The sequence below is a fragment of the Acanthochromis polyacanthus genome, chromosome 12 (assembly GCF_021347895.1).
Source record: "Acanthochromis polyacanthus isolate Apoly-LR-REF ecotype Palm Island chromosome 12, KAUST_Apoly_ChrSc, whole genome shotgun sequence".
Classification (NCBI taxonomy): Eukaryota; Metazoa; Chordata; class Actinopteri; family Pomacentridae; genus Acanthochromis; species Acanthochromis polyacanthus.
In genome coordinates this window covers 17,638,796-17,662,935 of record NC_067124.1, presented here as the reverse complement: position 1 = coordinate 17,662,935, position 24,140 = coordinate 17,638,796, and the positions used below count along the sequence as shown (strand labels likewise).

Here is a 24,140-nt window from a genome sequence, read left to right as displayed (position 1 = left end):
GTGACTCAGCATGAATGTGACCTAGATCAGACATTCTGAACAGGTTCTGGTGCTGCTGTGCCGGTTTTGTCTCCTCACAGCTTCGTCTTCTGAGCATAACTGGGCCAATGATTCGTCCTATGCCGGGAATTCTGGGAGATCAGAGCGACCCTCTGCCATGTTGTCTCCGGTGTGGTCATTATTTCTGAGTAGCTGATTCCCCGTGGACCCTGTTAATACAAGTTCCACTGGGATCCTGCACAACCGCACAATAAAACCACCACAAAGCAACATATCCAGGATGGATTTAGATCCTGGAAGAAGGTAAGAACAACCCACACACGCATATACGATAAGTGCATAGAGAAAAAACAGTCAGGGAACGAGAATCATCCTCAACCAGAAAATGCTTCACTGTGATGGAGAATAACTGTACAGCTGTAATATCTTGTAGTTTCTGTTCTCATATTTTCTTCTTCAGAAAATGCCCACAGGCTGGTTCGGGCAGGCGGAATCGCTCAGGAGGCCGGCGACGAAGGAGGTGGAACCACTTGGGAGACCGGTGGTGGACAAAGCGGATGAGACAGGGACCCTCGGGAGGCTGGACTGGGGCCGACAAAGCCGGAACCATTCTGGAGGCCATACTGGGAACTGGTGAAGGACTTCAAACTGGCAAAGGTGTGGCCCCTCTGGAGACCAAACTTGGGACCGGCAACGCGGGGCCCCTCTGGAGGCCGAAATGGGGACCGGCAAAGGTGGGGCCCTTCTGGAGACCGGACTGGGTAGCGGGTGACGGTGGAGCCCTTCTGGAGGCTGGACTGGAAGGCGGCGTCGACAGCATCGACTAGCTCGAGACAGGTGAGGCGGCATTGTCAACCCCCTCGTAGATAGGTGAGGTAGTGTCATCGGCCCCCTGGGAGATGGCCAGGAAGAGGAACTGGTGCTGGAGGACCTCGGCGGGGTTCAGGAGCAACAAGGTCTGGTGTTTCCTGCAATCCAGCTTCCTTCTGGAAGATTTCCCCACTGGTGACTCTGTGGCAGGATCAGGGTGATTGCTCTGTGGTGGTGCTGGTGTGGTCCGGGTACTAGCCGACTGCGAGCTAGCAAGCTCAGGAGCAGGTAAGGAGCTAACAGGCTGGTGGCTGGCTGGATGAGTTACTGACCACAGGAGTGTAAGCTGGGTCAGGGGTGTGTTTAAAAAATCCAAGATAAAATCTGGTTGGTGACAAATGAGTCAGGGTTTTTGTGCCGCCTGCCTGCGCCCTCTGGAAATGACTGCATCTGTGTACAGCTAGTTATTAGTCCTCTTCCATTCCCCATACAAGCAGATCTGGGTTTCTCAATACTCATAGGACTCATCGTCCTTAAAACATACATCGGGGGTGTAAACTGGTTAAAGACAGCCCAGGAGGGGTAATGACAGGCTGGAGGTAATTGCTCTGGGAAAACAGGCTGAGGATGGAGCAGGAACCAGCGGGAATCCAGGAGGAAAACTGAGTTCAAAGAGGATCTACAGTCCATGGTCTGGCAGGGAGTGACTGAATGACGTGAGCTTATAAAGCATGAGGTGATTACTGGGAAGGTTCCACAGGGATCATGGGTTAACAGAACTTTTCAAACAAAACATCCCCACATCATGATGCTGCCTCCACCGTGCTTCACAGTGGTTATGGTGTGTTAGTGATGCTGTGCTGTGTTTGGTGTCCCTCAAACAGAACATCTGGTCTGATGGACAAAACGGTGAACTCTAGTCCAGATTTAATATGAGCTTTTTTCAACAGTGTCTCCCATTAAGCTTTGATTGGTGAAGAACAGGCAGCAGTTGTTGTATGAACAGTCTCTCCCATCTCAACTGCTGAAGCTGGTAACTCCTTCAAAGAAGTCATAGGTGTCTTGGCAGCCTCCCTCACTAGTCTCTTTCTTTGTCACTCAGTTTGTTCTTCTGTCCTCGTTCTTCTGTCCTTGTTTTTGCTCTAATCAGATTTATTCATGTTTCGTAATCCTTTCATTTCTTAATGGCAGATTTAACTGGACTCCAAGAGATATTCAGCAACTTGGAAATGTTCTTGTATCATCTTGACTGATGCTTTTCAACAAGCTTTTCTCAGAGTTTCTTAGATTGTTCTTTAGTCTTCATAGTGTCGTTCTATCCAGGAGAACCGATCTACCAGTGTCTGGACCTTCCAGATACAAGAGTCTTTATACCACAGTCACTGAGACACATTCAGTGATCTCAGATCATCTTTACTTCACTTATCCTAAACAGCCTAACATAGACGTGTCTATGCATAATTCTGTAACGAGTGCATTTACTTCTATGTCAACCAGATTCACTGTCACCAGATGTTGGACCAACTCAGCTGGATTCTTTACTTCTGAAGTGATGTCAGGCTGAACTCCAACATCCTGCAGAGGAATTTATGTCCATAATAAAACTCTTTCTGTGTTCTGGAACATCAGCAGATAAACTGATGTTTAACTCGGACAGATGTTCTCTGTTCCTGAAACCTGACTGACTTTCTGACAACGTGAGGCTGTTCAGATGTTGGACAGTCGGTCTGAAGGTTCTGTGTTCTGTTACAGGGAGTTTCATCTGGTCATAAAGCAGCTCAGAGGTAAACTGTCCTGACAGAAGTGACTCTGATCAGGTTCAGCTCACAGTTTCCACATTCATTCATGTCCATGCAGAAAACAACAGCAGCCCAGTTCAACAGGAAAGCTCAGTGTAGCTGCAGCTCAGAGACAAGCTCAGTCTGCTCGCCTGTGATGAAACCATGTAAAAAAAATAAAAAATCTAAAACTATAAAATCTGAGGAGTTTTTAATGCCAAAAACAAGAATTAACAGTAGGCTGCTGTAAAAATTGACACTGTGACTCAAACAACACATATTAAAACAGCAAAACTCTGCTTAGAGCAGCTGAAAATATTATTGAACTTTAACTGATGCCCCAAGAAATAATCCAGGTTTTTTTTAAACATTTATTTCATAAAAATATGTTTCTAAAATATATTTACAATTTCACAAACATTATTGCATTTGAAGAAATGCTTCTGATCCTTATAAACTCAGCATGAAACTGAGTTCTCAGTTCTGGATCAAACAGATTAAACACACAGCCATTTATGGCATTTATCTGCAATTTTAATGGAAGAAAATGTTGCAATTTTCAGATAATTATAGTGGAAACATGATATAAATGCAGTAAAGTATTGGGAAGTCTAGTTATGGTATTAAACCTCATATTCTACAGTACATTGTAAAAACGTATGATAAAAAAACATGAACATAACAGCAAGTAACTGTGAAGAAATGATGTTTATTGTTGATTTAAATACAGTAACGCTGCTTAAATGAACAAATAACTATTTGTAAAAATACATTTATTTAATATCAACACTATCTACAGTTATGCTCTTTCTTATACAGTCTAAATGTAAATTTTTTTTGTCAGTTTACTCGATATCTGTAAAATTTAACAGCTAAAAATAAAAAGAATTTACCGGTTTTTCTTTCTAATGAGGGTAATTATGTGTGAAATGACAATATTTTTTGCCAGTGTAGAATCTTATGGCCAAATGTGATAAAAGAATGAATTACTATTGATACAAAAATAGATCTTTGATGTGTTTTTATTCTCAGTTTGGCCCTCGGTGCTGTGTTTGTTTCGATGGCTATCTGGGTTTTTTTCTTCTCTTTTCCAGGTGACGTCCTGATTGACCAGGTGCATCTGCGGCAACTTTTTGAAGCTAAGGTGAGGCTTAAAGACAAGTGGAGCATGTCAGCAGCTAGTATGTTAAGAAGCTCGCTTTAATTTGAATGTAGTTATGCTTTAATTGCAAATAAACAGACTTTTTATAACTTAATCAGTTTCCTGTTTCCTTTAAGCTGGCTTTCATCTTGTGTTACTCCTCTCATCCCCGAGCTCTCAGGGACCTAACACCTGCTTCTGAGGGTCAGAGTGGCCTTTTATTGTGGGCAGTCTAAGGCACACCTGTGCACTAATCATGGTGTCTAATCAGCATCTTTATATGGCACACCTGTGAGGTGGGATGGATTATCTCAGCAAAGGAGAAGTGCTCACTGTCACAGATTTAGACAGATTAGTCAACAATATTTGAGAGAAATGGTGATATTGTGTATGTGGAAAAAGTTTTAGATCTTTGAGTTCATCTCATAAAAAAATGGGAGCAAAAGCAAAAATGTTGCATTTATATTTTTGTTGAGTGTACATGTAGTCACTTTAGATATTTTCACAAATTTTTTGGAAGATCTTTACACATTTTTGAAAATATTTACAAGAAGTTTCTCGCCAAACTTGGGGATTTTTTTAAATACAATTTTTAAGGGAAACTTTTATGGAATTTTCTTCCTGAAGGTTTTGCAAATTTTCAGGAATTTGGGGGAATTTTTTTCTGAAATTTTTTTATTTTTTTCAGGCAAGGAAGCAATGTTTTTTGGTGCCCGTAAATGAAGACAACAGGAGGGTTAATGACTTCTAATACTGTTTCTCTGAAGTCAAAGTAGGGCAGAACATTTCAGCGTTCAGAGTACATTAGGAGAATGCTGTTAGAATATAGTCAATGAGAACAACAGAGGAACCTTCAGAGAACATTTCCTAGATGTTATCCAGTCCTCAGATGATCTTTATAGAAACATCATTGTAATGTTTTTGTGTAGTAGTGTCTCTTTGTGTGTCGCTATGGTGACACACCTTCAGAGGTCATTGGAGTTTTGTCCGATCACAGGTCAGTTGTTCATGTATGTCAGTGTTTGTGATCGTTTGTGTGTGTGTTGTGTAGTTATTTTCCTGATGGTGATGCTGCTGTGAGTCCTTCCTGCTGCAGGCTTCTCCTCGAACTCAGCTCGCTCTGAATAACTGCCTCCTATTTTCTCCCTAAATGTCTAAAATGCAAATGTGATGTTCCAGTTTCTGAGCTGCCGCCGGCTTCACACAGAGAATCCAGGTCACCCAGGCTCCTCCACATGTGAAGTACCTGAGCAGGTTCAGTTTTATTATAATTAAATATTTATATATTATAATTACAATTCGTTTCACGTTTAATGCACTCTATACACAGCTTAGTGTTAAATAAAATGTGTGCAGCAAGTCTGCAATCTGTTTTAACGTGTTTTCTTCTCTTCATGTAATATTTTCAATGAAGTGTGTGGAGCCACATAGGGTCAAGTGAGGTCTAAAAAACACACAATACTCCACAATCACAAATAAACCCACAAAACTACAACATAAAGACACACAAAGAGACACCAAATCATCAGATGGTGACAAATTACAACCACAAGCAGATGCCAAATGACACAAAACAACCACAAAAACACAATCTCAGTCACACATAACATGCAAAATACAAACCAAAACCACTGACGGTCTGCTGGTCCACGTTTAAGCTGATGAACAGCAGAAGTGTATAGAAAGCGGAACATGAAGAACCTGTGTTTGTGTTAAAGCAGCAGAGAACATAGCAGAGAACAGAGAACCCAGCAGGAATGTTACAGTGTCATTTGAACCGTGTGACCTCTGACACCAACATCAGTAACTCCTGCAGCAGCTGAGATCATTAAGTTCACAGAAACAAAGAACTGGCTGCAGAAATAGTCTGAACTTTGACAGTTTAGTGTTTTCAGGTTCAGTATCTCCACAAATAAAACTACCAGCCATGAAATGTGGTGAGAACAGTCAGAATAGTTTAATCAAATCTCAATCATTGATTGGATCCATCAGAGGACAAATTCATTTTTGGATGATAAAAATGAAAAAAAGGTTAACAAAAAGAACGGAAAGGAAAAGTTCACTCCAGGCTGGTTTTGTGTCTCCATAAAGTTCCTGTAAGTGAGTATACGGAGGGATCCATATTTCTACTAAAATACAGTCTTTCGTCGACGTCTCTCTGCTCTCAGACTGACTCAGACACAAACTCTGAAAACAAAAACTTATTTTAAATGCAACTTTATTCAAACAACACAATGCAACAGAAACAGACGAGGACAAACTGCTGCAGCATCTATCTATCTATCTATCTATCTATCTATCTATCTATCTATCTATCTATCTATCATACAGCTCAGTGGGGATAGGGAGATAAACTACATTTAAACAATCAATATATTAAAAGACAGAACATGAAAATAAAACCATCATAACAATCACAGATAAAATATAAGTACACAATAAAATAATAAAAACCACACGTTAAAAGCTTCAATACAACAAAGAATTAAAACAAGAATTAAAGGTAAAATGTGCAAACAAAAACTACACAAATTAGATAAGAATGTAAAATGAAAAATTCAGTAATTAAAATTAGATATATTTAGATTGAAAACCAAGGCAATAAATCACAATAAAGCAACAAAGACCATCTAAAATTGGATATAAAACAAGCAAAAAAATCATAAAATAAGAAAAACTTTTTTGAATAAAATAATGAAATAATTCAATAAAATAACAATTAATAATCAAATAAAAATAGATTTAAAACCTTCATAAAATAGAACAAAAACACAAAACAGAGTAAAGCTCAACAGCATTAAGACATTTGTGTCTATAAACGTGTTAATGAAGAATCACAATAACAAATAGCTGATCAGTGAGAAGACAAACCTCGACCACTCGCCTCCACCTGTCTGCTGGTTTACGTTCTGCTATGACACAGGGGAACACATGAGGAACTCAGGTTCTAGAGGTCATGCTTCTACAGGTGGAGGTTGGCGGCTGCAGGAACATCTCAGCTCATGTTATTGATACAACCATAAATTCATGCTGTGGTTCTTCAGGTTGTTGGTACAAAGACATGAGTTCTCCTGAAGCACAGTCACAGTTTTAAGAGTTTCACTTGACAAAGGTTCCTCTGAGAACACTACGGATTTACACAAAGTGACTGTGAAAACCTGAAAAATGTCAGGAACATTTATACAAGAACACACTTAGATGTGTAAAGCTGAAGCACAAACTGAAGAACACAGCTGGAACATGTTTGCTTGTGGTTGTTCTGTGTGTCTTTGAAGGTTCAGGTTCTATTATCCCGGCTCTTCTTCTCTGCAGATCTGGATCTTTGGTTCTACCAACAAGAACAAACCTTTCTGCTACAGGTTTGGTTCTTCAATGTCCTGTTTCTCCCAGTTCTATCACCACAGTTCTTTTCCTCTGCAGATCTCGTTCTTTGGTTCTTCTAGTTCTCCTGGTTCTACCACCACAGCTCCTCACCTCCGCTGCTCCGGGTGCTCGCCCTCTCTCGGCCCTGCAACCTCAGCATCTCCAGGACGCTGCGAGCGTAGTTGTCCCTAAGGTTGGCTCCGCCTCCCACAGACCCCGTCTCCCCGATCGATCCACGGTTCAGCCTCTTCAGCATCTCGCCATGTCGCACCGCCGCCTCCTTCACCTTCAGTGTGAAGTAGCAGGCGGAAAAGCGGTCGTTGATGATGGCAATGGGCAGTGCCAGGATAAGGATGCCGGACAGGATGCAGAGGAAGGCCAGAACCTTTCCCACCGCTGTGTCGGGGCGCACGTCGCCATATCCCACCGTGGTCATGGAGGTGGTCGCCCACCACCAGGCGGCTGGAACACTGGTAAAGGTGGTGGCCGGAAGGTCGTACTCCAGGGCGAAGACCGCCGCTGCGAAGATAGAGATGCCAACGCCGAGGAACAGGAGCAGGACGCCAACCTCCTCATAGCACTGAGCAATGGTCATACCCAGAGACTTCAGACCTGGACGGAAAAATCAGGACAGAAGAATGAAGACAGAAGAACAAAGACAGACGAAAGAGGACAGACCAAAGAGGACAGAAGAACAAAGCAAGAAGAACAAAGACAGAAGAACGAAGACAGAAGAACAAGGACAGAAGAAAGACAGAAGAACGAAGACAGAAGAATGAAGACAGAAGAAAGACAGAAGAACAAAGACAGAAGAACAAGGACAGAAGAAGAAAGACAGACGATCAAAGATAGAAGAGAGAAGAAAGAAGAATGAAGACAGAAGAACAAGGTTTAAAGCTTAAATTATCATTGTAGCTCTTCTGCTCTGCATGTCATTTTCTTACTCTGGTTCTGCTGTCAGAGCTGTTTCCACTGCATGTATCAAGCTTGGTCATCTACAAAGTTCTGGAGTTAATCTGAAAGGTTTTAGGGTTTATTTATGTGTTCAGGTGATTTTATGATTGATTGAGGTGGATCTAGAATTAATTTAGGTAGTTCTACAGTTCATTTAGATGTGCTAGAGTCCATTTAGAAGCTTCTACAGTTAATTGGGAAGGATCTGGAATGAATTTAGATGGTTCTTGTATCAGAGTTTAGGTGGTTCGAGAGATCATTTCGGTGTTTAGTTTACGTGGTTGAGTTTGCTAGGGGAATTTTCAGATCTTCTGGATTCACAAACTGCTGATATCGCCTGTAAATCTGTTGGTGGCTTTTAGTAGCAGTTCTACTGAGCACTTCAGATCTGAGTGTTGTCTTCATGTTGTTTCCACTGAAAGAGAGTCCACCTGAAGCTCCAGGTTTCAGTCAGAGAACAGGAACTGTTCAAAGCCTGTTGCATATTTTAGAAACACTGGAAACAGGTTTGTTTAGTCTTTATTTAGAGAACATCTAGCAAGAACCTACTTCAGTCCCCGAAGTTCTCAAAGTTCTGGTCTTAACATGTGAGCTGTGAAGGATCCAATTGGTTCCAGAGGGCTAATGTCAACTTCTGAGGTTTAATCTCAACATTCTGTTTCCCATTCTTCATTGTTTTTACTCATAAATGTTCCTCAGTTTTTGTCTCTCATGCTACATTTGAACCCTCTGAATCCAAAAACCTGCCAGTGGGTCTAAAACTCCTGCTGTCTTTAAAAAAAATCAAAATGACAAGATTTATTATGCTTTTGTTTATTCTCTTTTTGTATAGTTGCATCTTGTTGTATTTTTGTGTCTCTTTGCGTTTACCTGTGGAATGTCGTCCCAATTTTAACATGCGCAGCGACCGGAGGAGGCGGAGCACCTGCACCACTCGGCCCATGTTCTCCAGCTCGGTGGAACCTCCGTGGAGGTTCTCCACGGCCAGAGTGACGTAGAACGGCAGGATAGCCATGAGGTCGATGACGTTGGGGATACTCCGGCTGAACCGACACTTGTTCCGGACGCACAGGAACCTCAGCGCCAGCTCAGCCGTGAACCAAACCACGCACACGTACTCCATCGCTTCCAACAGCATTGGAGGACTGACACCGAACTCCTCCCCAAAGTCTAGCGAGATGAGCACCATGTTGATCACCGACACCACCACGAAGAACATCGACAACGAGCCAAAGGTTCGGGCGGCCCGTGAGGACTCCGGTTTCTCCAGAAGGTCCCAGAGGCGGCGGCGGATGGCCGGGCAGGCGGCGCCCACAAAGTCCTCGTCGTCATCGTCGTCCTCGAGGTCTGGCCGCAGGTCGAGCGCCTCCTTGTGCTCCTTGCGGCGGTAGTAGCGCTCGCGGCAACAGGTGCTGATCCGGACCTCATCAATGCCCCAGTACTGGATCTCCTGCAGGAAGGAGATCTCACAAAGCTCCTCGCTGACATGCAGGTGACCAGTCTGGTAGAAGTTCATCACGTACCTGAAACAAACAACATGTTGTTTCCTCATACTGTAGATGTTGAACTACCTCCATGTTTCCTCTCCAGACGTTTCCTCTCTTCTCTGCTTATCAGTTACAGAAAGTTGCTTCACCATGCTGAATGTATCCTCTGTTCACTGTTTCTGAGCCATGCTGCATTTATTTCCCACAAAGAGTCACAGAAAGACACAAATCAACATGATAACTCCTCATAATATAGATATTTAACTATTCTTAAATTGTTCCTTGTCTGTTGTCTGCTCTGTGGAAACACTGCCTGCAGTTCAGTCCAACCTGGTCAAAGGTCTTCAATCAGAACTCTACATTTCATTTTTCACTGCACACTGTGCAGTTGTCGGATACCTCCTCTGATCCTCACCGTTCACAGTTTTACTTTAATGCTGAATCTAAAGAGAAATAGAAAAGTTTCAGCTTTTAATGGTGACAACATAAATTATTTTTGAATATAGCATCTACAGTGAAAACATTTTGTTTTTAAATGATGACTCTCATGAAAAGCAAAAAACAGAAATTTTCTAATTTTTACTCCACCAAGGAACGAAGGAGTTATGTGACGATCGGCGTATGTATATCTGTGAATCTGTCAGTCATTCTGACTACCTGTAACTATGACATGAACACTGTGTCAGTTACCCACAGATGATCACATGATTGCGATCCTACTACAAATTGACTAATTTATCAGTTGGAAATCATACAAGGAACAAATGATTAATCTGTGGGGTGTTTCTGAGTCCCATCAATTCTTGCCGTCCGCTACATATTTAGGTCACGTGATGTAGCAAACCCTAGCCAGACAATGGTGAAGCTCCTGATGTTTCACAAAGCCTTTATTTACATTCCGCCATCAGCCTTATTTTGGACACAAATTCACCTTTCTGTCCTTCACTCCTTTCTTCAGGAAACACAATAAGAGCTTGTCCCCATCCCAGCTAGGTACTGATAAGTTTATAAACATGCTTTGCTAAACAGTAACAGCGTGGAACTGTTTTCTTTCATCTTTACATGAATTTTTGGACTTTTTGGCAATCTTTGCATCCAGACTGGCCATATTTTGAGACAGCTGCTGCATCTGGGCCTCTAGGTTGTTGGTGTTTGTGGTGAGCTGCTGAATCATGGTCTTCTGGATCATATTGCTTTCACATAGCTCCTTATTGTGCGTCTCAAGAGACACAATGTCTTCTTGAGCCCTTTGCAGCCTTCAGTTGTTGGACCTGGTCCAGCAGAGTTTTATTCTCTGCTCTGCTGAGCAGGTCCCAGGCAGAAGGATTCAGAGCAGCTAAAGTGTGTTTTGAAATCAGGGTGGTCATATTGTCACAAGATTCTTTCGCTGTCATACATAGGTTGTTGGATGCTTTGAAATAAGTGATTCCTCACTGATTCCTTTGCCAGCTGCACATGTGATGTCTGAACAGGGATGAACAGAACTGAACAAGTTGGCCATTTAAAAACTTTTCAGAGTTTTAGAGTTAAGCGATGCATCATTTTTAGTTCATTCACACCATGGTATTATAAACTATCTGATCCATTACAGAAGTGTAATTGTGTAGCATGTTATATTTTTATTATATTTATACAAAATTCCTCTCTTTCTCCCTGATTCACCATCATATAGTAGCTCCGCTGTTTTAGTATAGAACAGAATCAGGTTTATTGGCCAAATTTGTACTTTAACATAAATAAAGCAGATTTATTTAAACAAAGGCAACCTGTTATGGAAGAAAAATGAGTGTCAAACTCCTATGTACAACTACAGATTTGTGTAAAAGTGCATGTTTAAAGCAAACCAGCTTTAGTGCAAAATTACAAAATTAAAGTTAAGCAGAATTTTAGTGCATAACAAGAAAAGCACTCAGAAAGCAGTACTCCACCAAGACTGCTCTGTTGTATCATTTCTGATGGATAAGTCCTGATAAATCATCAGCGGTGGATTTGTGGTAGAACTGTAATCATGTGATCGTCAGCAGGCAGCTGACGTAGTGTTGACTTGTTGTCATAGTTGCAGTAATGACGTGCCGCTATCTCACAATGATACGGAAATCTTTAATAATCCAGCTTATGTCTGGATCCAATTAAGTGGATCCAGACTTTAAGCCACATCACTGCCAAAATCAAATCACTTGGTCCGTGTGTCATTTCTGACCTTTCCTGAAAAATTCATCCACATTTGTTAGTCTGGTTTTTAGTAATTTTACTAACAGATAAACAGACGGCACCTTGGTGGAGTACTGCACCCTCTGAGTGCTTTCTTGTTAGAATATTGAACTGAAGTTAAAGGAAATGTTTTTTATCTCTAAGTTGTTCATGTTTGCTGGTTCAGCACAGCACGTTCTATCTGAAGGTTGGATCCTGTGTTTCATCTGTGAAGAAGCGACCCTGAACCCGGAGCATAGCGACACCTACTGGAAAGCCTGAGAGCTTCTGTCGAAGAAGAACTCGTTCCGCAGCAGGTCGGCATCGTCGCAGAGCTCCATCACAGAGTCTCGACTGCAGGACGCCAGCTTCCCTAGTCGGGTTTCCGGATGTGACGCCAGCAGCTCCTGCGACAGAACGAAGCAATGCCCACCGACATTCACCAGCAGGAAGTCGAGTGGTTCTCTGACGCAGGACACCGGCGTGTCGCTGAAGAACACGCTGGAGTCCAGAGACACCAGGGAGGAGCTGGAGGAGGCGTGGCTCATGGTGGATGGGGAGGAGCTAAAGAGGACACAGGTGAGGCAGTGAGGCTTCAGGTAACAACATTGACAGTTTTCAGGCACTAGAAGGCAGAAATCTGAAGCTGTTCAACAGATCCAACAATTTCTATTTCAGTTAACTATTTTACAAATCAAGTGATTCATTTAAATGTTTAATTTTCCTCTGTAGTATCTGATCTGAGCCATGTATTCCTTAATAAGTTAGTAGAATGGAATCTGTTTGTTTGTTTGTTCTAGTATCTGATATGAGTTACTTGTTATATTTAGTGTCTGCTCTGGTGTGGCTCTTTGTCTCTGACCACAGATGGAACCTGCTTTACATGCGTGACTAAATCTACCCTTGCCATTGGAATGTGTTTTTCAGTTTTAGGAACAGATCACTTGTTTTTTTGAGGCACCCATGTCTAGCTAGAAGATGGATGTGTTCCTTTGGGATTTCAGAGACGAGGGGTTCTATTCAAGAGTGGTCTTGTTTTTGAGTAAGGGGTCTTCTAACATGAACCAGATGTTGTAATTCTATCCTTCACCAGAAGGTATTAAAGCGACCTGACTTCTTTGTTCGGGGAGAGATTCTTTTTGGTTTTGAAATCCTCCACAGGAAAATCTTGGGGCCTGTTCAGATCCTGTCTTTATCATTCTGTGAGATTCTTATTGCAGGATCCTCCACAGGGAAACCATGTTGCCTGTTCAGATGCTGTCTTTTTATAATAAAATTATATTAAAAGCAACAGTGTCACCGGATGTGTTGTTCAACCTCAGCACATCTAAGAGAAACCACGACACCTCTAAAACAAGCAAAAGCAATTTTCAATTTATTGTGACAAACTGTACACTAAAAATGATGTGAAAAAACTTTAAAATTCCAACAGCTGAGACCAAACAAACCTTTCTGTAAGCTAGAAGAAAAATAATATCTTATAAAAACACAATAATCTTCCATAATTACAGCCTTACTTGTAATTATTGTGTATTTTCTGTCTTGTCATACCTGCATCATATTCAACAATAAACACTTATTACATTCATTCATATTAAACTGAGCCAATCAGTGTAAAGCCAAAAACATAAAAATGAAAAATAATTGAAGGAACTTACTTAAAAGCATTTTCACAATATTAAATGATTTCTTACTTAATTAACCAATTCTGTTGTGTTAATTCAACTTATTCCCAATGGTCTGTTCCAACTTTATTTACTCAAGGACAGAAGAGAGAGGAGAGAAGACATCTTCCTCTTCCTCTTCTGGAAGAACATTCAAAGCATGTTTATTTTAATAGAATTTAAGTAAGTTAACCCTCAGTACCAAATAATGCAACCAGCTTGGTGTCAAGGGTTTAAGAAACACCATTTAATAGGAATGAGTTGACAATAATGTCTATTTTTCAAAACACAGTACAGTGCAACGCTGGAAGCTGTTTGTTCCAAAATGTTTTAATTAGAGGTGGGTTGTTTCTTTTCTTTCAAGGGTAAATCTTCAGCGCTGCAGACTCACCTTCAGCCTTTTGTCATGGTCATTTAAATCTCTAAACACAAAATAGATTGTAAATAACCAAGCACATCTCTTTATTTGCCAAAGATAACTGCTGTATTTTATTTTGGAGTTTTACGTGTATTTATAATGTGTTAATGTATTTTACGGTTGATGCTTTTATTTTGAAAAGAGTAATTCCTGTCGCAACTGAGCGCGAATTAGCTTCTCGGCAACAAAAGACGGAAAAGGATAAGGACACAGCGAGAAATCAGCGCATAAACATGTATTTTGCACTTAGTAGCCTCTTTGAAAGAGGCACAAGGTATGTTTGTGTGTAAAGAGGAACAATTTGGAATGTTATATGGAACTGAATGTGTACATTTGTTGTATTTTATCGCTAAAGCTAAGGTTCATCAGAGTTGTTACTGATTGTAAGAGTCTAGCATGTAGCTTACATGTTATTTTGTGTTTTTCTAGCTCTTACGGTGAAATTTGAGGGTTTAATGCCAATAAACTTGAAAATCCATCTGTAAGTGTCGTGCTTCAATCAAAGGGATACGCTCTAGTAAACGCTTTGCCCTGGGAAGAGTGAGAACTTGTCGCCTGGAGAAGCACCAGCCGCTAGCCTAGCCAGAGCTTCACCTATGTGCTACAACAAGCTGGAATGGCAAGGAACAGCACGGAGCAACGAGCTGCAGCAACAGTCTAAGGTTAGGGTGACAAGCAATTGCTCTCAAAATGGAAAATATAGAAGAACAGATGCATGAGAAAGAACAGCTAAAGGAGTTGCAACCTGAAATGCTAATGAAAGCTAATGAAATGTTACCAATGCGATCAGAACGGATGAGTGTGCTCACAGTGAAAATGCTCTCATATCAAAAGGATGAACGGACTAAAAGAGAGAGAAAACTGTTAACCATCTATGAACATTGGAAAGACCAGGTCAGAATATACAGAGAAAAAGAGAAAAAGAGAAAAGCTGAAAAGCGATCTATCGGATTCACATTTAGCAGAAATGGCAGATAATATTGAAAAGACTGTAAATGACAGGTTGAAAGCATACGGTGAACTAAGAGACCGTGATACACCGTCCCATGTCATAAGAGGCAAAATGGACTCTTGTGAATCAGTGGCACAGGACATTATGAAGATAATTTCTGAGCATTTAGCAGCCATAGATGAGTGTGATGCAGAAAGAGAAAGGCAACACCTCCATCAGCTCTTAACTTATGAACATGCTAAATCCCTATTTTGTACTGTATCACAGTCAAGTCGCCACTCTGAAGCAAGCATTGCTGCCAAAAGAATAGATGCAGCTGCAGAATTAGCTTTAAAGGAAGCTTAATCCAAATTAAATTAACAAAAGGAAAAAAGAGAAATGGAAGAGAAACACAGGAGGGAATTGGATGCACAAAGGTCTGAACTAGAGCGTTTACAAGCAGAAAAGGAAAGGCAAGCTGCACGTGCAAAATTAGAGATTTACGACATGGAATTGAAAGTTGATACAGTCAGTTAATGTTACAAAACAATGGGACTTCTATCAACCAAAGCTTTGCACAACCAGCCCCAGCACTCTACACCCGCTCATGGAACAGCACACATCCATTCCAGTTAACAATCCTGTACAGCAACTTCACCTCCAAGGTAACAATCCATCACCTCCTTCAGACATTTCGACATTTCCCGGCTGGCTAAAGCTATCCAAGACAGCATAGCTGTGAACAGAATCCCTGGGCCCATGCCTATGGTGTTCAGCGGAGATCCAGTCAGCTACATCGAATAGAAGGCTTCATTCATCTCACTGGTGGACTGCAAAGGTATATCTCCTGCTGATAGACTGCACTTGTTGAAAAGGTACATCACTGGTCCAGCACTTAAATGTCTTGAGGGCACATTTTGTCGCAGTGACGAAAAGGCATACAAAGATGGATGGAAAAGACTCGACCAGCGCTACGGTCAGCCGTTTTTTGTTCAAAGGGCATTCAGAGACAAACTGTCAAAGTGGCCTAAAGTTCACTCAAAGGATGCAGAAGGTTTAAGGGCATTCTGTGATTTTCTCACAACCTGTCTCCAAGCAACACCTCATGTAAAGGGCTTACACACGTGGACAAAATTGTTGGTACCCCTCAGTTAAAGAAGGAAAAACCCACAATTCTCACTGAAATCACTTGAAACTCACAAAAGTAACAATAAATAAAAATTTATTGAAAATTAAATAATCAAAATCAGCCATCACTTTTGAATTGTTGATTAACATAATTATTTAAAAAACAAACTAATGAAATAGGGCTGGACAAAAATGATGGTACCCATAACTTAATATTTTGTTGCACAACCTTTTGAGGCAATCACTGCAATTAAACGATTTCTGTATTTGTCAATGAGCATTCTGCAGCTGTCAACAGGTATTTTGGCCCACTCCTCATGAGCAAACAGCTCCAGTTGTCTCAGGTTTGATGGGTGTCTTCTCCAAATGGCATGTTTCAGCTCCTTCCACATATGTTCAATGGGATTCAGATCTGGGCTCATAGAAGGCCACTTTAGAATAGTCCAACGCTTTTCTCTCAGCCATTCTTGGGTGTTTTTGGCTGTGTGTTTTGGATCGTTGTCCTGTTGGAAGACCCATGACCTGCGACTGAGACCAAGCTTTCTGACACTAGGCAGCACATTTCTCTCCAGAATGCCTTGATAGTCTTCAGATTTCATCGTACCTTGCACACTTTCAAGACACCCTGTGCCAGATGCAGCAAAGCAGCCCCAAAACATTACTGAGCCTCCTCCATGTTTCACCGGAGGGACAGTGTTCTTTTCTTCGTATGCTTGGTTTTTGAGTCTATGAACATAGAGTTGATGTGCCTTACCAAAAAGCTCCAGTTTGGTCTCATCTGTCCAAAGGACATTCTCCCAGAAGCTTTGTGGCTTGTCAACATGCATTTTTGCAAATTCCAGTCTGGCTTTTTTATGAGTTTTTTTCAGCAGTGGTGTCCTCCTTGGTCGTCTCCCATGAAGTCCACTTTGGCTCAAACAACGACGAATGGTGCGATCTGACACTGATGTACCTTGGCCTTGGAGTTCACCTTTAATTTCTTTGGAGGTTGCTCTGGGCTCTTTGGATACAATTCCAACGATCCGTCTCTTCAATTTGTCATCAATTTTCCTCTTGCGGCCACGTCCAGGGAGGTTGGCTACTGTCCCGTGGGTCTTGAACTTCTGAATAATATGAGCCACTGTTGTCACAGGAACTTCAAGCTGTTTAGAGATGGTCTTATAGCCTTTACCTTTAACATGTTTGTCTATAATTTTTTTTCGGATGTCCTGGGACAATTCTCTCCTTCGCTTTCTGTTGTCCATGTTCAGTGTGGTACACACCTTTTCACCAAACAGCAGGGTGACTACTTGTCTCCCTTTAAATAGGCAGACTGACTGATTATGAGTTTGGAAACACCTGTGATGTCAATTAAATGACACACCTGAGTTAATCATGTCACTCTGGTCAAATAGTTTTCAATCTTTTATAGAGGTACCATCATTTTTGTCCAGGCCTGTTTCATTAGTTTGTTTTTTAAAATAATTATGTTAATCAACAATTCAAAAGTAATGGCTGTTTTTGATTATTTAATTTTCAATAAATTTTTATTTATTGTTACTTTTGTGAGTTTCAAGTGATTTCAGTGAGAATTGTGGGTTTTTCCTTCTTTAACTGAGGGGTACCAACAATTTTGTCCACGTGTGTATATTAGGTGACTGTGAGGAGAACCAAAAGTTATTGCAAAAAATTCCAGGATGGCTCGCAACACGATGGAATCGTCAAGTCACAGTTGCTCTCATGGAAGGCAAAGATTTCCCCTGTTTTAAGGATTTTGTAGTTTGTAGCATTTTAGGCAGAAATTGCATGTAACCCCATGACTTCTTTATACGCACTCCATTTATGCAGCTCATCTCTGGAAAAAAGACATGCAAAAGGAGCTGCTGGTTCGTTTCTCGTCGCTGTGCATAGAATCTAAAATGTGTAAATAAATAGAAGCAAGAGAGATAAACAGAACCGAAAACATATTCTAATAAACTTCTAACGCTGCAGCTTCTGACTAAAAGCATCGGCAGCGACCTCGAATGTTAACAAGAAGATTTAGATCAGGGACGACAGGAGAATCCGTGTATGGTTCGCTCATTCATTTTTCGTTTCAAAATAAAATGAGAAAAAACAAATAATCGGTTTGTTTTTTGGTTAAAGAGTGGAATTCGAAAAATGAAAAATAGAGAAAGGAAAAACGCTGCGTTTTTACCAATTTTAAGGTTTGAACAAACATAAAAATCCTTTTCCCATTTGGAAGCTATCGGCAGAACCGGAAGTTAGTGAGAACTCGTGGCGACTTGACTTCACTTCTCTGTCTCAAACTCTGCACCACGTACTGTGAAAACAAGACGTGTTTGTCTTATTTAGATCGAATAGACGCATCACTCTGAGAACTCATGATCTCAGTGTGAACAAAATTACTTTCATGGTCCAAGTAAGTATTTTTAAGTATTAAAATGTAAAGAACTCTAGTGATTCCGACCGCTGTTCCAGTTTAACTGACGATCAGGTTAACTGGTGATGGTTTCCATCTACAGATGTTTCGTTGCAGGTTTGTCCCTACCAGACCTGGTTGTGTGCCAAATAAAGACACTAGACAAAGAAAACTTCCCCGAAAAATTACTTAATAAAGTCTATATCCATGTAAACATCACCTATAGACGGTTAAAAAAAATGTCTCTAATGTTATTTCTGGATTCCATCGTTTCCTCTCACCATTTATAAAAATACGTGTTTTTTATTTCGCCAGCACATTTCCTTTTACTGTCTGTAGGTGATATTTACATGGATATTGACTTTATTCAGATGCCGATGTTTTTCAGTGAGCTCTTCTCTATCTAGTATCTTAATTTCACACAGATCCAGGTCTGGTCTGGTCAAATCTGCTACGAAACATCTGAAGACTGAAACTATCACCAGTTAACCTGATCACCAGTTAAACAGCAGCACCAATAGATGACAAAAACTTTCATCCATATGTCAGGCCTGTCTGTAAAACACACGAGAGTGAAACATAACATTCTACAGTTAATGAAGTATGGCACTGAAAATAACATGTTGTTAATATGGAACAAATGACAGCTCTCTCAAAATCAGCAGCTGACACATGACTGCATCTTAAATTGTTCTCCATTCAGAACCTCCTGATAATATAATATAATAATATAATATAAACTCTTTAATATAGAGCAATGTGAGCTCCATGATTTCTGTGTGGTTTTTGTCACTCTCAAAGAGAATGAAATTGGAAAAGTGCTCCATTAAAGCCATTCTAGATGTGTTCACAATCCAGACCAGCTCTTAACAGTTCTTCCTCAGCGACTTCCGGTGTTGCAACAAATTAAAACAACAGCCGTATTTTGTATTTCGGGTTAAAAAGCTAGAGCAAAAATCCAACACTGTCGTTTTTCCATTAGTTAAATAATACATTTCTACATTTAGGTTTTAATAACTGAAAAACAAAAAAACAACGCGGTTTATTGTTTTTTTTAGATTTTATTTTGAAATGGAAAAACGAATGAAGGAACCATACACGGATTCAGGAGCTGTGTGGATTTAGCTCTCATTTCTTTCCCTGTTCTGTTCTTTCTAATGCTGTTTTCTTTCTTTTTTCTCTCATTATTGGTAGTAAACGCAGCCGTTGGTGTTGAAGATTTATTGTTTGTTCTGTCTGTTTTCGGTTTGAAGGTTTCCAGAGACGTTTGTTTCTCCTCCTTCATGTTTCTTGTTGTGAATGAAGCTCGTAGTTTTGTTGTCCGATTAAAGTTTGTCTTCAGGTTCATTACCGCCACCTACGGGACTGGAGTGTCCATCAGTGTTACTGGTGTGCCAGAAATTAGGGAAGTGAGAAAGGTGCGATTAAACGCATTATTTTTTTAACAAGTTATTTTTTCTGTAATTTGTTAATCGAAATAAACACGTGAAAGTCCCAGCCCCAGTTTTAAAACCACAATAAACAACATAAAGCACAGTACTTTCCTTATTTTTTTTTATAAATTGACTTTCCCTTTGGGGATGAATAAAGTGATTTTATTCTATTATTTTTTTAAAGTGCCAACAAAATTAACCTAAGTGCATAGTGCTTAACATATATACATTTTTAAAGCTGTGAAAACGAGGTAAACAACAGGATAGCTTCTTGTAGTTTAATATTAGTTTTCCAGCTGCTCTGTCTGATTCCAGGGTGTTTGAAGGTCCTGAGTTAACCTGAGACTCCACAGAGAACAAAGAGAGCTGAACAGCAGACTGTGGGTAGCTGTCAGAGTGATGAAGCCTCCGGTCGTGTCCTACTTGTAGCAGATCTGCGTTCATGTTTAAATATTTCAGCCGGTTTTCTTAATTGCTGACGTGAAGCTGCTCTTCCTGTGATCGTTCATTCCTTCTGTCAGATTCTTCCCTGATTCTGACTCTGAATGTTTCATGAGCTGAGGTGACAAAATTATTCTACAGGACTGAAGAAAGCCTCCAACATGTTTCCTGTCCAACATCATTCCTCCCTTTTAGATGCATGTAGATGCTCACAACAACAACAACTTTTCTGCACAGACTTCTACAGAACCAGACTTCATTCAGAATTTTGTTATTTTTAGGTGAAATTCTCTCTAACCAGACTTTATTCGTCTACAGGCTTCATTCAGAATATTTCATATTTCAGACTTGTCTTGTTGAGTCTGTGTGCAGCTGCTGTGAAAACAAACAGAACAAGAAAAGCAATCAGAGAGCGCAGTACTCTGCCAAGGCTGCTCAGTCATTGTATGCTTTGCAATGGATGAAATCTTAAAAAAAAAACTGATCCGCAGCGCTGGATTTGGAGTAGGATCACAATCATGTGATCGTCAGCAGGCAGCTGATGTAGCGTTCACTTGTCATGGTTACAGTGATGCCTTGCTGCTATCGCTCATTGATGCAGAAATCTTTAACAACTCCATGGATCCAGATTATGAGCCACATCACTGCCAAAATCTAATCACTTGGTCCTTGTCTCATTTCTGACCTTCCCTGAAAACATCATCCAAATCAGTTTTTTCATTTTTGAGTAATGTTGCTAACAAACAGACAAACCAACGCCCATCGTCACACAACTCCACTGTTTTTTGACAGAGTAAAAATCTGATGATCTGAAAGCTTTAGGAGAAGTTTCTGGAAAACAACTGCTCTTCAACATGTTTAATATAATTCCTCTTCAAGTCAGCTGAAACTTTCTGTTTGACTTCAAGAGACTGATGGATGTCAAACAACAGAAACTCACATCGTTTTACATGAAATAAAACCAACTGGAGTCTTTAAATTACATCCAGAGCTAAAGCTCGTGAGAACCAGATCAGCTCCAACAGAAGGATCGTTTCACTCTTAAATGATCACATGGTTGAAAAAAAACAGCAGAAACGTCGACGTGATTCTCACACTTATTAAAACTATTTAAATATATTAAAGTGTAGACATTTTAATCAGATTTATCTAATCATCTTTGTGAGGAATGAAAGTCCAGAAACATCCAGTTTGTGTTTCACATTAAAGGTTGCAGCTGGAGGCCGAACGCATGTTAATGAAGAATGGGGATATTTATACTATGTTTAAGGTTAAAGGACAGCGTATTTATGCAGCTTCCAACAGACTATAAATTACAAACAAACTTACTTTTCCTGGCAATTTTTATTTAAACTGACTAAAACAAGTTTCTGTTTATTTTTTTGTTGTGTACTCTGCTCATTAACTGTACTGTCTTTTCATTTTATGTTACATAGTGATGTTAACTTAATGTAAAAATGGTTTTTAAAAATGTACAAACAACTAAAACTGCTGTAGAAATAGTCATTTTCCATCATGAAAATACAGTTTTGAGGCTTAAATTTGAACTTTAAAATGTTCAAAGAAAGCAATCTGCAGGAAAAAAAAGTTTTAAAAAATTATAATAGACAATCAGGAGTGATACTGCCGAGAAGCATCTTTATTAGTTGGATTTTAAAATATAATGTTAAAAAATCTTGTAAAAAACCAACAAAACAACAATGCCAAATACTGTTTTTTTCTGCAAAATTAAACTGTTAATTTTGGATCATAACCCTGCCAAAGTCTGTCTGTTTGCAACATTACTCAAAAAAAGATGAACAGATTTGGATGAAATTTTCAGAGGAGGTCAGAAATGACACGAGGACCAAGTGATTAGATTTTGGCGGTGATGCAGCTTATAGTCTGGATCCACGGATTTGTTCAAGATTTCAGTCTTCGGAAATGATACAGTGACTGAGCAGCCTTGGCAGAGTACTGTGTTCTCTGAGTGCTTTTCTAGTTTAAAGTGTAATATGACTTTTTAAACAGAACTTAACATCAGAATCATGTATTTTTTACTCATTTTGTGCCTTTAAAATTATCGGATGTACCTTTAAAAACTGTAAAAATCTGCATTACTAAATATTTTCAGCATATTTACACTAATAAATGTATCATTTTACATCATAACAAGTGTAATATGAGCTTATAATGTAATTTTACATGGTGCTTTGCATATTTAATGAATCTTATTTTTCTTAATTTTAAATTAGACATGTATTTTATTTTTTATTTCTTTGACATAATTCCATAAAACAGCATTTTTCTTCAGCGTAGTATTTCCTAAACACACTATTAATTTTAAACTTGATTGAAATCATTCCATGTTTTGGACAATTAGGTCACAAACTATGAAAAACATGAAAATAGGCTTGTAGAGTTTTAATTTGACCAGCAAGTCTCTTCTGTAATCTTTGTGTCTGAATGTTAATGACGGTCATAAATCACCAGCAGCATCTGGTTTGTACAGACATTTTATTTTCTACTTTATTTTTAGTTAAGCTCTTAAAAGGATCCAACGAAATAGTTCAAATTCATGACTAAGTTCTGAAGGAAATGTGTTTGTGCTGTGATGCTTGTTTAAACCTCAGTCCAGCGTTTTTATTTTACTTTAAAAACTCTAATTTCTTATCAGTGAAACAGCAATAATCCATATAAATATTTAAATATATAAAGAGAGGTAAAGTCAGAGAAACACAGAATCCAGACATCTAATTTCTATTTTTAATTATCTAATTTATTGTTAAAATTATAATTTTAGTATTTTCTGTTTCATTCTTACATTTGGATTTTATTATTTTAACATTTTGTTTCTATCTTTTAAAAAGAATAGTGTTGGCTACATTTAATTATTGTTATTTTTATCAACATGTTGACTTTTAAGCACTTTAAAAAATTAAATTCATAAGTCTACTTCTTGTCTTAATAAAATCTAATTTTGTCTAGACATTGTTGATCTCTCTGTTCTGTCTTAACATCGGTTCATCTCTGAGCTGCATTAAACTGTAAATATTCTGCACAAATACAGTCTGATTTATTATTTCAACTCACAACAGATTTCTGCATTTAGCTTCTGACCTGATTTTACATTCCTGAGTTTTAACCAACCCGACAGAACAAAATCTCATCACATCGTGTGCCACTCACTGCAGCTTCGCATGTTCAGAGTCCAGGAGGAAGATCAGCTCCAGCAGCTCCGGTGGTTCTGCTGGCTGAGCTTCGCGGTGCCGTTTAAAAGAGAGCTGGATGTATGGAGGCCCATCAGTGACACGTGGAGGGAGGAGGAGACCAGACCTGGAAGACGTGTGAAGATACAGCAAAGTAACAAAACAAAATAAACCTCCTCCTGATAAATGATCAGATTATTAACTTCAGTGTTTCAGCAGGTTGGAGATGTTTTACTCTTTTACATCCAGTTTAATTTATTAATGCACACACCCAAGTGTGTTCGATTTATTTTAATATTTGTGGTACATTTTACTATTTTTTTTATTTTACTATGCTTACCCATTTTAGTTATATTTCTGGACAGTTTGGTATTTTCTGACTGTTTTTCACATTGTTTTCAGCATTTTTTTTTTTTTTACATATTTTACAAGTATTTTATAGATTTTTTCTTGACAATTTATTTTTTAAATGCTATGTTAAAACCTTTGGATCACGTGTCTTTAATATTTGATAGATTTGATTGTTGTATTGGACTTTTTATGAATATTTTGGGCAACTTTTTAGACTTTAAAAATAAGTGATGGGCATTTAGATTGGTTTTTAGACATTTATGAATTATTTCTTTAATATTTCAGACACTTTTCTGATATTTCTGGCATTTTGGGGACATTTCATAGATTTTTTTTGGTCACATTTTAATACAGCTTTTGGGACATTTGTCACAACCACAAAAAGTGACAAAAAATGTCCTGCTGCATGAAGGTGTGGATCTGAAATGTTCAGTCACAGATTTCTGCAGCAAAGATCCATTC

At 39.4% G+C, this 24,140-nt stretch overlaps 1 protein-coding gene and 1 long non-coding RNA gene across 3 annotated transcripts; one reads left to right on the top strand and one right to left on the bottom strand.

Moving 5' to 3' along the window:
• Window positions 1–5,930: 5,930 nt before the first annotated feature.
• kcnv1 (potassium voltage-gated channel modifier subfamily V member 1) lies at window positions 5,931–23,481 on the bottom strand. 2 transcript variants are annotated; one of them, XM_022208413.2, is made up of 4 exons: window positions 23,308–23,481; window positions 11,994–12,287; window positions 8,917–9,569; window positions 5,931–7,704 (listed from the first exon to the last, which is right to left on the bottom strand). In XM_022208413.2, the coding sequence occupies exons 2-4, from the start codon at window positions 12,269–12,271 to the stop codon at window positions 7,184–7,186; spliced, it is 1,452 nt and encodes a 483-aa protein (XP_022064105.1). In that variant the 5' UTR covers window positions 12,272–12,287; window positions 23,308–23,481; the 3' UTR covers window positions 5,931–7,183. The 2 variants fall into 2 exon arrangements, with proteins under 2 accessions (XP_022064105.1, XP_051813164.1); XM_051957204.1 differs by having other exon boundaries at window positions 23,269–23,379.
• LOC127536538 (uncharacterized) lies at window positions 12,281–14,283 on the top strand. Its single transcript, XR_007945561.1, has 2 exons — window positions 12,281–14,079; window positions 14,235–14,283. It is a non-coding gene; the product is annotated as an uncharacterized LOC127536538 (long non-coding RNA).
• Window positions 23,482–24,140: the final 659 nt, after the last annotated feature.